Genomic DNA, 13,111 nt, shown 5'->3' on the forward strand with positions numbered 1-13,111 from the left:
TTATTGGCTGTGTTCATACTGTGACAGTGTTGCTTTGAAAGCTTCCAAAGGACTATATAAGGTACAGTTATTGTGAAGTTGCAGATAGAGAGGAAGATTACAAAAGTGAGGTAAATCTGAAGCAACTAAACAGAACTAAGCTTTAAACCACCTGTAATTCTGTTTTGGTGAACAATTCATTTGTGCTGTTTTGCAAGTTAAATAGCCATATCCTGACAATATTATAAGTTTTGGTGTAATTTTAGGAAGTGCTTTTTAAATGGTTTTCTGGTGGAATTTTGGAAGTGATAGGGCAGTGAGCTTGCAAACGTTTCTTCGACTTTTGGTTGAAGATCTGATCCCTTGTTATCTCCTTTAACTTTCTGTGATAGTTTAGTCATGCCCCAGCAATTGAGTTCTGATTCTTTCAAGGACTAAACACTTTCCAATTGTTACCCAACAATGTTCCACATCCTGTTCTACCTTGTGCATGTCAATTATCACTTCCACTTTGTACTCTCAAATTAGATTCTCCTGTCATCCCAGTGATTTTGCCCATAGTAATTGTTTCTTTCGTTCGATTGGAAGTGTTCCATTCAGTTTGTTTTTTTTTTGCTAGTCTTTTTAATACTTGATCTCTCCTCTTACCTCCATTGCTAAAGGATTAAAACTTGATCAGCATTTTTCATTCTCACTTTGCTCAACCCATTGTATATAATTTTATTATATGTAATGTGTTATTACATAAGCAAGGCAGCAGATTGTGTAAAGTTCCGTGAAACTTAAATGATCCAGAAAGGCATTTAACTATAAATCTTTTCTTAAATCCTAGATGGTGTGTGCCCTCCAGTTGGAAATCCTTTGGAGACATACCTTCTTTCAGGTCCTCCAGATGGGATCACGTTTGAGGACCCATCTCTTGATGTGATTCTGCTTCTGAGAGTGCTTCATGCTATTAGTAGATACTGGTATTACCTGTATAATGTGAGTACTGCAAGATGACATCTAGAAAATGGATACCTACAAATATTTGTAACAGAAATCTAATTACCTTTGAAAACTTGGTCAATAATTCTGACATTGGCTCATAATCTTGGGTTGGCTTTTGTATGTCAACTTTCCTTTAAAATGTAGGAGTTGGAATGTTCTAAATCCATTTATGATTAGATTCCCCTACAGTGTGGAAACAGGCCCTTCGGCCCAACAAGTCCACACCCACCCTCCGAAGAGTAAACCACCAAGACCCATTTCCCCCAGACTCTTGCACCTAACACTGTGGGCAAATTAGAATGGCCAATTCACCTGACCTGCCTATCTTTGGACTGTGGGGGGAAACTGGAGCATCCAGAGGAAACCCATGCAGACACTGGGAGAATGTGTAAACTTCACAGTCGCCTGAGGCTGGAATTGAGCCAATGTCCCTGGCGCTGAGACGCAGCAGTGCTAACCACTGAGCCACCCCATTTATATGATGCTTTGTTTTACTGCTTCCTCCCCATTCCACTTTTATACAATGGAGTCAGTGAGCATCATTAATTTAAATTAGTTGAAGACAGCACAAAGATATTTTGCAAACAGCTGCTGAATGAAGCAGAACAATTATGTATTGTTCATTTCAATATTTAATCATTTAAGCCAATAGAGTTATGAGTTGAGAGTGTGAGAAAAAGCTTTTATTTTTGGGTTGTCAGTGAAGAACCAGGCATGCCAATCCTAATGGAAGTTACCTGTGCTTAATGTTTCAATTGTTACTTTGATTCGCTATTTCCTGCCTTGTTGATTGTTATACTTAATATCCAGACTTGCATTTATATAGTGCCTTTCACTGTATTGGGTGTCTGAAGGACTTAAGTAAAAAGTGAGGTCTGCAGATGCTGGAGATCAGAGCTGAAAATGTGTTGCTGGTTAAAGCACAGCAGGTTAGGCAGCATCCAAGGAACAGGAAATTCGACGTTTCGGGCCAGAGCCCTTCATCAGGAATGAGGAGAGTGTGCCAGGCTGGCTAAGATAAAAGGTAGGGAGGAGGGACTTGGGGGAGGGGCGATGGAGATGTGATAGGTGGAAGGAGGTGAAGGTGCGGGTGATAGGCCGGAGTGGGGTGGGGGCGGAGAGGTCAGGAAGAAGATTGCAGGTTAGGAGGGCGGTGCTGAGTTGAGGGAACCGACTGAGACAAGGTGGGGGGAGGGGAAATGAGGAAACTGGAGAAATCTGAGTTCATCCCTTGTGGTTGGAGGGTTCCCAGGCGGAAGATGAGGCGCTCTTCCTCCAACCGTCGTGTTGTTATGTTCTGCCGGTGGAGGAGCCCAAGGACCTGCATGTCCTCGGTGGAGTGGGAGGGAGAGTTAGTGTTGAGCCACGGGATGGTTGGATTGGTTGGTCAGGGCGTCCCAGAGGTCCTTAACTGACAAAGGAATTTGATATTTCAAATTTTGCCCCTCACATCTTGTGAAGTGTTGTATAGCCAAAACAATTATTTTGTTTAAGCTGCATTTTATTTGGTACTGCATAAAGGTCCTGACTGTGCAATGCTCAGGATTTGCTGCTGTTGTATTTTTTGTTTCTGAAAGGAGATTTATTTTGAGTGTTGTTTGAGAAAAGGCATTTTGTCAAAACTTTTGTTATAGTATATTTTTATTAAGAAAAAAATAGTTTTAAGTATTACAATAAATACAAAACAATGCATTTCAAAATAGTACAAAACTAAATCCCAAAAAAATTCCCCGACCCACCCTCCTATATCAATGTATAAACATATATAGAGAAGTATAAAATTAAAAAAAAACTAAACTAGCTACTTAACTAACTAAATAAATACCTTACAACAAACCAATAAATAGTAATAACTCAGCCGTGCCAAACAAGACACTCGTACATTCAGAGTTCCTCCTCCCTGGATATTGGACTCATGAAACACAATTGTTGCGGCTATATAAAAGCCCTTGTTAGTGTGGCAGATAAACCTGTGTCCAGGTATTTCAAAAAGGGTTGCCATGTCTTGTAAAAATTCTCAGTTTTGTGGTGTACCACATTTGTGAGAAAATCTGGGGGATCATAACAATCTTCCGCCAACCTGACAGGCCTGCGGGGTTTTCTGATATCCAAGCTAGCAAGATATTCTTCCTTGCACAGAATGTAAGAATGTTGAAAAGTTTTTCCTTATGCGGTCTGCAGGAAATGCAATGGGTAGACCCAAAGGAGTGAAATAGGGTCCTTCTCCACCCCTACACCTAAAATCCTCTCCATTGCACCCACCACAGGGCTCCAATATGTTTGAATCCTGTCACAAGACCAAAGACAATGGGTAAGAGTACCCGTACAGACCCTGCACTTGGGGCATGCTGAAGATACCCCTGGTTTAAATTTTGACAAACGGTCTGGGGCTAAGTGGACCCTGTGGAGAATCTTCAACTGTAAAGCATGAGTCCTATTGCAATTGATATCTTCCTTGCATTCTCCCAAATATCTTCCCATGCCTCTGAAGAAACTTCAACACCCAGCTCTCTTTCCCACATCTTGCAGAGTCGATCAGACTCATCTGAGGTGACACCCCCCCCAATTGGTGATATAGAGTACTGACATAGAGTGTAGTCTTAGCCCTTAGTACCCCTCTTTCTATGTCAGATTTGTAGGGATCAGTCAAGTGTGGGTTTTTTTTGAATAAAATCCCTAACTTGAAAAAAACGAAAGAGGTCTCTATTAGGTAACTTGTACTTCCGTACTAACTGATCGAAGGACATCATTACATCTCCCTCAAATAAATCACCCATGCAAGATATACCCCCTAACTGCCCAACATTTAAATCCTGAATCTATCATACCTGGTTGAAAACTCAGCATACCCACTAAAGGTGTAAACAAAGATGTTTTGCCAATATTACCTTCCCTCTGCCGAATTGCCCTCCATGCTTTAACGTATTGATGACTATTGGGTTATGGCAATATTCCCTAACTATCCTCACTTTGTCCAAAAACAGCAAACTGGTCAGTCAAAATTTTAATTTTGCACCACTTAGAACATTTGCAAATATATTAGCGTAAAGGAAAACTTTTTTACTGGATCAGAAGACTGCTGGTTAGATAGCATGTGGATTCTGGGAGCAGTGTTACCATTATAAATGCACCTGCTAGATGATGACTGGCAGTTAACTGCTGTGCTTTGTTTAAATCAAGTGGTTTGACTTTGGTTGACGTACTGCCAATGAACCAGAGAAAAGGAACCTGTTGTTCAGTTGTAGAAAGAGAACACGTACATACGATGTATATCTGCAAAAAAAAAAGGCCCTGTATATTAATACACACAATTTCTCGTATGTGCATGTGCTTACTTATTTATGTAATCAATAGTATGGCTTTTTGGCTTGTTGGCAACGTACTATTAGTAAAAACACTATGCTACTACTGGATGGAATGTGATATATGAATTTGTGTGATGCTACAAGTTTGAGCCATGTGTCCCAAAGACAGCTGGATCTAAACCATTTCCAACTTTAGATGTTCCTCCATGATTAGACAACATTGGCTACATAAAATCACGTTATTCTGCCCATTGAGTCCACACTGATCCTCTGGAGACCATCCCATCCAGACCAAACTCCTTTACCCTCTCCCTGTAACCATGCATTTCCCATGGGTAATCCACCTAGCCTGCACGTCCCAGAACACTGCAGGCGCTGAAAATCTGAAACAAAAACAGAAACTCAGCAGCACCTGTAGAGACAAAGCAGAGTCAGTGTTAGATCATGTGGCCTTTTATCAGAATGAATGCATGCATTGCTAAGGGAAAGATGGTCAATCCGGTTCTGATGAAGGGTCAGACCTGAAATGTTAAATCTGCTTTCACTCCTCAGATACTGCCAGGCCTGTTGAATTTCTCTAGCAATTTCTGTTTTCATTTGAGGTTAGTTCAGTTAATTAGATATCATTTACATTCTCCTAATTTCAAAGGGCAGTTGAGGACTGCACATGCTGGAAATCAATCAAAAATGTGTGGTGTTGGCAAAGCACAGCAGGTCAGGCAACATCAGAGCAGCAGGAGAGTCGATATTTCAAGCATAAGCCCTCCTGATCCTGGGATGCTGCCTGACCGGCTGTGCTTTTCCAGCACTACACGTTTTGCCCTTTGAAACTACTTGGGAAAACCAGTGTGTTCAAGGCCAGTGATGAGCCTTGTCAGTGATGCCTACATCCCCAAAAAGAATCAACATTACGTAAGATCCTTCCGTCTCAATTATGAGCAGTTTCACTTGCGATTCCTTGCACTTTAATTTTTATGGTGTCTTGCACAATGACCTGAGATGTTCACCAGGGTTTCCTAACTGGTTAATAGTGAATGTTTGGGGAGTACATTAACTGAGTTTTTCTACATGCTAGTGGATTTCTTTTTGCCCTTATGTATTGAAAAACTGAAGGTCACTGTTTCTTATCTTGATTAGACTTGCCCCTAAGTCATCCTGTTTAAAGCATGATGGAATAGTTCTGCAATGCTGCTTGTCATAGTGATGTTAAATGTTGGTATGTTGTTTCAGACTTGGCATGCTAAGTTTCTGTAAGTGTACACTCTAACCAATTTCCATACAAACCATTAGTCCATCTTCTAATTTCAAATTTTGTAATTATTAAGTCAACATTTTAAGTTGTGGAAGTTAAGGGTCTGTTTTGAGAAATGGATGAACAGATGCTATATTCACCATTCCCTCAGCATCTCATACATGATGTGCAAGCTGGTAATGTATTAAAATCATTTTTGGGAGCATGTAGTTTTGTTCAGTTGTGCATCTATATGCCATATGTACACATACTTTTAAAAATTTGATTTCTCGTTACAGAATGCAGTGTGTAAAGAGATTATCCCAACAAATGAATTGATCAACAGCAAACTAACTGCAAAGGCTAACCGTCAACTTCAGGATCCCCTGGTTATTATGACAGGAAATATACCAATTTGGTTGACTGAATTAGGAAGGACCTGGTACGGAACAAACCTCATTACTTTCCTTTTCCTTTGCTGCTAGATTAACGATAGAGTTTAATGAATTGATATCTACATTTTATACAAAGATTTTCAAATTCTGATTTTCGTTTGATGCTTGTGTAGTAGCCTTTGTCCATGAATTTGTTAGTATATGTGGAATGCACAATTCATTTAAACAAAAAAATAATGCTGGTGCAGGAAGAAAGCACTGTAAAAAGGAGCAAGTCATAATACAGTTCGTTTAGGTGGAAAGATGCCTTCGTGTAGTGATGGGTGGGTTGGGGGATGTGTAATCTGGATGATCACATTGCTCCAGCATGTCATTCGACTTTTCCAGACTTTGACTGACTTAAGATTCGTTCACGAGATGAATGAACTTAAGGCTGAGAAGTTGAGTTGATGGTTTTTAAAATCATGTTGATGGAGTCAAATTATCTAATTTCCCTTGCAGCATATATACTTGGACAAAATGATATAGTCGAGTATAAATATAGATTTTACTGTTCAGTACTGTAATAAAAAGAATTGATCTGCAGGCTATTAGCTGTAAAACAATGAGTAAGGTAATGCAAGAAAATGTCTGCCGCACCTAGCCATACTTAGACTTTGCTGTCTTCAAAAAGGCTACAATCAACATTATGCATTGGGTTTTTTTCCCCATTTACTTAGCTTTTACGGAGTAACTCCAGTTTAGATAGTCTTGTCCGTACAGTTGAAATCGCAACAATTCCCCAAGAACTAGGAAGCTTGGAGAACCCTAAAAGGTTGATCCAATATTTTTTGCTGAGTTTAAGGAGAATTCCCAAGTTACTTTCCTGAAGGTTGTGCAAGAAAGCAGACAGTATATTCGGGTGGTTCGTAGAATATCCTAGACTTCACTTAATACCAGGCATTTTAGGGAACTATACAGTCCATAATAATTGCAGCTCATGTGATGTGTTAACGCTAGCAGCATTGTTTTTCAACTGCATGGTCAGAGTACATCTTAACTTGAAATCGGTTTTCAGTGCATTGGCATCTCCTGTTTCTGGTTTTAAAAAAAAGGTAGCTAAAAGTAGTAAATGATCTTCCAGATGAAGATAACCTGTCTTGAGTTTGACTTAACAAGAGCAGTAAAGAATTAATGACTTGTAATTTTTCTCTGAATTTAAAAGCAGGTCACCAATGATCTTGTTTGTTTTTAAGCCCGTTTTTTTTCCCGTTCGACACACGGCAAATGTTGTTCTATGTGACTGCGTTTGATCGAGATCGAGCCATGCAGAGATTACTAGATACTAACCCAGAAATCAATCAGTCTGATTCGCAAGATAGCAGAGTTGCTCCCCGCTTGGATCGGAAAAAGGTAAGCTGCCTGTACTGCGGCTTAACATGGCAGTTTTTCACTATTACTTCAGCTACGTGCTACTTGCTGTTTTAGAAATACACAAGTAATTCTAAAAATATTGCATTGGTTTTCAAATCAGATGTAGAAAAAAAAACTAAAGGACTAATTCTGCTATTCCAATCCTGCATTCAGTTCTGGACTGGCATGCTAGACTGAAAGAGCTTCACTATAATATTTTACTGATGTTGAAAAGCTATCAGAAGCAAATGTTTGGGAGAAAAGTACTTTCAAAAATGCGAGTTTCTGGTTTTCTGGGGTGATTCTGCTCAGGAAGGGAGAAGAGCTAACATCGGTCAGCTTTCTAAAACGTGACAAAGGATGACCCACTTGACTCCTGTTAATACATACCTGGGTGCTGATGAGGCAATGTACATGCTGCAGAACGTATTAAAACAAATTTTGACAAAGTTCTAATGGATATTTTTCAGCATGACATTCAACAAAATTTACGGAAACTTTTATTATTGGAGTTGCTACATTCTGCAAGTATAATATAATCCTTGTAGGTGACTGCTGCAGGGATTTGTCTGTTAGAATTTTGTTGTTTCAATGAGCCTTGAAAGCAGGTCTCTTCACACATTAGGGAAAACCTTCTTGTGATTTTGTTTTGTAGACCCTTTATTGGATTTTCCCTGGTACTTCGGTCGTCGTCTTCAATTTTTTTGTCACCCCATAATCCCCTCCCTCCATAGACTAGTAATCCTTTTCCAAATTGTTGGAGAAACTCTGGTCTGGCAACAAGCGTGGAGAGAAAGCAGAATTAACATTTCACATCCAGTGATCCTTCAGAACTGATAATAGCTAGGAGAAGGTGGTAACAGGTGTGGGTGGAGGAGACGAGTGATTAGATTCTCGCTCCCTCGCTCCAGCTTTACCAATGACAGGGAGACAAAAGATGGATGATAGTATGCTCAGGAGAAAGACAAGCTGATAATGCAGACTGTGCTGATCTCCACATGAACACTGCAGCACGCCCAAGACACAAGTTGGCTAGGGAAGAAGGATTTGTTGAAATTCTGGATTAGTGGTGCTGGAAGAGCACAGCAGTTCAGGCAGCATCCAAAGTGCAGCGAAATCGACGTTTCGGGCAAAAGCCCTTCATCAGGATGATAAAGAGCTTTTGCCCGAAACGTCGATTTCGCTGCACTTTGGATGCTTCCTGAACTGCTGTGCTCTTCCAGCACCACTAATCCAGAATTTGTTGAAATGGCAGGTAGCTGATGGTCATTTTTGAGGACACAACATGGGTGTTCTGCAAAGTGGTCATCCAGTCTGTTTCAGCCCTCCAGTATAGCAGAGACCACGTTGTGAGCAGCGAATGCAGTTGACTAGACTGAGTAAAGTGCGGGTAAATTGCTGTGTGTGTGGAGCCTTGGATAGTGAAGGTGGTGGTGAGTTCGTAGATGTTTTCTATCATTGAGAGAGTAGAAATATGCATGACATTTCAGAAGAAATTTAACAAGTGTTTTAACTAGTGCCAATTTGGAGATAATTCTCAGAGCAATGCTCACCTGGTGGTTGTGTGAGAATGAATTATTGTATACAGTCTGGTCACTGCATTATAGGAAGAATGTGGAAGCGTTGGAAAGAGTTCAGAGGAGATTTACGAGGATGTTGCCTGATATGGAGGGAAGGCCTTACAAGCAAAGGCTGAGGGAACTGAGGCTGTTTTCATTTGAGAAGAAAGTTGAGAGGTGACTCAGTTGAGACATACAAGATAATCAGAGGGTTAGATCGGGTTGAATTGAATTTGAATTGAATTGAATGGAGCTTTTTTACTTGTATGGTGATGGCTTGCACGAGAGGACGTGGCTTTAAATTGAGGAGTGATAGGTATAGGACACGTCAGAGGTAGTTTCTTTAATCGGAGTAGTAGTCGGGGGGTGAAACGCACTGCCTGCTAAAGTGGTGGATCTGCCAACTTGAAGGGTATTTAAATGGTCATTGGATAGATGTGTGGATGAAAATGGAATAGTGTAGGTTAGATGAGCTTCAGACATGGTCAGTGCAATGTAGAGGGCCGGAGAACCTGTACTGCGCTGTTATGTTCTGTGAATTGGTTATCTGTGAAATTCAAATAATCTCAAAATCTGTGGGCTAATACAAATTACAGTGAAATTGCCTGGATTTCCCTTGATTTATGCAAGGGAATTGTTGTGGATTCTGCTTTTTTGGACATTGCAGCCAAAGTCAAACCTATTCTCAGCCAATGTGCACTAATGTCAAATGGTCTCCCAAAATATTCAGCTGCTTCCTTGAAAAAGATCCTTGTAAAAATTTACCCCAGTGTTCAATCCATCTCTTTAGAAAATTGACAAAGGAGCTTTAAACAACCATCATTCTTTCAGGTCTTAGGAGAGAATTCTATTCAAGGTGTTAATTCTTTTTATTTCCCCCCACACAGCGTACTGTAAACAGGGAAGAGTTGTTGAAACAAGCAGAATCAGTAATGCAGGATTTAGGAAGTTCAAGGGCAATGTTGGAGATTCAGTATGAAAATGAAGTAAGCCTAATCTTCACATTTTGTTGGAATTTATAATTGTTGTACATTGTTATGCCCAATTATTTTAATCCTGTTAATAACTTAACCTTCACTTTAACCTTTCTAAAACTAAACAGCTAACATCTTCCTTAGGTTGGGACTGGCCTAGGTCCAACATTAGAATTCTATGCACTTGTATCTCAGGAACTGCAGAGAGCTGATCTGGGTCTGTGGCGGGGAGATGAAGTCACACTGTCCCATCCTAAAGGTACGATTTGTCAAATAAAATTATGAAAATAATAAACTCAAATCCTTTATACCTGCTGCCAGGTAATGAATTCAACTTTAAACAAAAGTAGTTGTGATTATATTGTGAAGCTTGGAATTACAGATCGCTCTGCCATAAAGCACATTTTGTTTACCTAGATTCTCTAATGCAATTGACGAGTTGGGGCACTGTTTATAAAGCGCAAACGTTCAAAACTTGTATCGCCAATACTTTCAACACTGTTTCTAAGTGTGGGGTTGCACGAGAATGCAACCGTCTTGTTATAGAAGAACTGCCCATACTATTGCATTAACAGAATTTCTAGTTTGCTAATTAAGGCAAGTAAAAATAAAAATGATAGAAACTTGAGTCTCCAGCATTTGTGTTTCCAGCATTTGTGGTATTTAATTATGGTTTTTCAGAATCCAGCATTTTTGCTTAAATGAACATGAGGCTTTTGGCGAATAATGAATGGGTCTTTTGCTCCATACATGCACTTTTATTCTGAAAATAGTCTGAAATGTGAGGATGTAACCAACAGAAACTATTGAGTTTTCTCTGAAGTGATCTATGAAATGTTTCTGGTCTTAACTGGTAATTGGACAGTAGCTTGCACTGTAGTTGCCTGCATCGATTTCATCATTACGGTCTGTCTGTCCAAATGGCCATTATGTGGAGGTGTTGGGGTTGGATTGGGTTGGACAAAGTTTAAAAATCACACAACGCCAGGTTATAGTCCGATATAAACCTGTTGGATATAACCTGGTGTTCTGTGAATTGGTCCAGTGCAAAGTATTTACACAAGGTATTCCAAACCTTAGGTGCCTGACCTTTTACTCAACAATACTTTGTGTTACCATAACCATTTTCAGATTCTCATTCCTTCCTTTTGAAGACATAATTTTCATGAAGTAAATGCAGCTTGCATTAGCCAAGCTGAAATGAATAACTTCACAGAAGTAGAAGGTGGTGAGGACTGCAGATGCTGGAGAGTTGGAATTGATAGTGTGACGCTGGAAAAGGCACAGCAGGTCAGGCAACATCCAAGGAGCAGGCGAGTTGACCCTTCAATGTTGACTCTCCTCCTCGAATGCTGCCTGACCTGCTTTGCTATTTCCAGCATCGCACTTTATACAACTATCAAGGTATAACTCAAACTTACATTTGGCAGCTAGCTAATATAAAATTAGTGTTCATGATAACTTGTAACCATGTAGTCAGATTAACTTGAGGTTTTGAACTGAAAGCTGATGATCGTTTCGACAAAAGCTTAAATTCTGGTGAGGTGCAATACTGGCTGTATGCAGAGCCTGCTGGATTCTGACTGTAATCCTTATGTCTTTTCACTTTTACTGAATTCTTTTGGTTCTACCTTTTTTTAAAAAATCTGTTTCTTGGCCAGTACCAGTTGTATTATAAAGTGGAAGCAATTATTCAGAACTGCTTGGAACAAGGATAAAACTGCTCATCAGCTAACTGCCTTAATTGTGCTGTCAGGTAGCCAAGAAGGGACCAGATACATCCATAATCCCCGGGGCCTTTTCCCTGTCCCTTTCGGAAGGAATACAAAGCCGGCACATGTGGCTAAAGTGAAAATGAAATTGCGATTTTTGGGCAAGTTTTTGGCCAAAGCGATCATGGACTTTCGATTGGTATGTTTTACTGGTAACTATGACTGTATGAATCTGCAAGCAATTGAGAATGCTTATTACAAATTGTGTGCAAGTTTATAAGTTGGTAATGTACTCTACTGTAAGCAACAGTAAACTGATGTAGGAATTGAGGCTGGAGACTGTTTTTTACAAAGCTATTTCTGTTTTTCTGTAACTGTCAGGTGTAATTGTTATAGCCAGATAAGATTACCTTACACAATTCACTTTGGCTTTAATATAGAATTGGAATTATGGCATTTGATTTAGTCCCATATCAAAGAAAATTGCAGAAAATAATTGCTTAAGGTATAGTGATATATTAGCATCAATAGAAGATTGACGAGCTAACAGCATGTAGCTTGCATAATTAATCTTGTCGGATGTGATGAGTGAAGTCCAGGAATTTGTGCTTGGGGCCCCAACAGCTAACGGCTTAAATCAGTGACTCTGAGACTGGTGAAAGCATAGTAGCTAAACCAGCATATGACACAAAAGTTAGGAAGGAAAGTTATTTTGAAGGACACAGGAGTTTGCATGAAGTAATCAAAAATAGGGATAAACTTAAAACAACGAACTGCAGATACTGGAAATCTGAAACAAAACAGAAATTCTTGGTGAACTTTAAGTTTGGCAGCATCAAAGTAGGGATTTTCAGTCACCCACAATTTGGAGACCGCATCTCAAATACTGTGCAGTTCTAGTCTCCTTATTTACTGAAGAATGTAACTGCATTGGAGGTAGTTCAGAGGAGATTTACAAGGTAAGTATCGAGAAAGAGTGGGTTGTCTTACGAGGGTTCGTTGAATAAGCTAATCTTTATTCTCATTGGAGTTCAGATAAGTGAGGAGTGAATTGATTGAAGTCTATAAAATCCTGAATTGCCTGAGATTGGACCTGGAAAGTCTAGAACTAGGAAGCACTCATTCAAAATGGGGGATTACATTTCAATGATGGAATTTTTTGATAGTTGTGGAACTTTGCCCCTCCAGGTAGTGAAAGCAGAATTGTTGAATTTTTTTTAAGGTCGAGTAGATTCTAATAATCAAGGGAATCGATGTTTATTGAGAAAGATGGGGAAAACAATTTGGCGATGATCGTATTGAATTGATAGCAAAGCAGGCTTCAGTTGCCAAATGGCTGTCTCCTGTTTTATTTAAAATGCTGCTATACTCAGTGGTATTACCGTTGGTGAATCCAGAACATTGAACAGAAACAGAACTGGACCTGCCATAACAATGCTGGGGGGAAGTTTGGGGAGACAGTGTTGTTGTGGAAATGTCAGTGGGAATCTTAAATAAAAATTGGCTGTTAATTGTGCAGATTTTTAAAAAAAGTTATCGAGTTCACCAGTGTCCCTTTTTTTTAGGGAAGGAAG

At 39.7% G+C, this 13,111-nt stretch overlaps 1 protein-coding gene across 9 annotated transcripts in view; it reads left to right on the plus strand.

The window, feature by feature from the left end:
* Window positions 1–13,111, plus strand: part of trip12 (thyroid hormone receptor interactor 12) — a 210,236-nt gene that overhangs the window by 172,133 nt on the left and 24,992 nt on the right. For all 9 annotated transcript variants that reach the window (XM_060834486.1, XM_060834487.1, XM_060834484.1 and 6 more), the window contains 6 exons: window positions 812–963; window positions 5,805–5,947; window positions 7,136–7,292; window positions 9,739–9,837; window positions 9,970–10,084; window positions 11,582–11,736. In XM_060834486.1, coding sequence (XP_060690469.1) covers window positions 812–963; window positions 5,805–5,947; window positions 7,136–7,292; window positions 9,739–9,837; window positions 9,970–10,084; window positions 11,582–11,736 — 821 coding nt within the window. The remainder of the gene's footprint in view (window positions 1–811; window positions 964–5,804; window positions 5,948–7,135; window positions 7,293–9,738; window positions 9,838–9,969; window positions 10,085–11,581; window positions 11,737–13,111) is intronic.

The sequence above is a fragment of the Hemiscyllium ocellatum genome, chromosome 13 (assembly GCF_020745735.1).
Source record: "Hemiscyllium ocellatum isolate sHemOce1 chromosome 13, sHemOce1.pat.X.cur, whole genome shotgun sequence".
NCBI classification, from domain to species: domain Eukaryota; kingdom Metazoa; phylum Chordata; class Chondrichthyes; order Orectolobiformes; family Hemiscylliidae; genus Hemiscyllium; species Hemiscyllium ocellatum.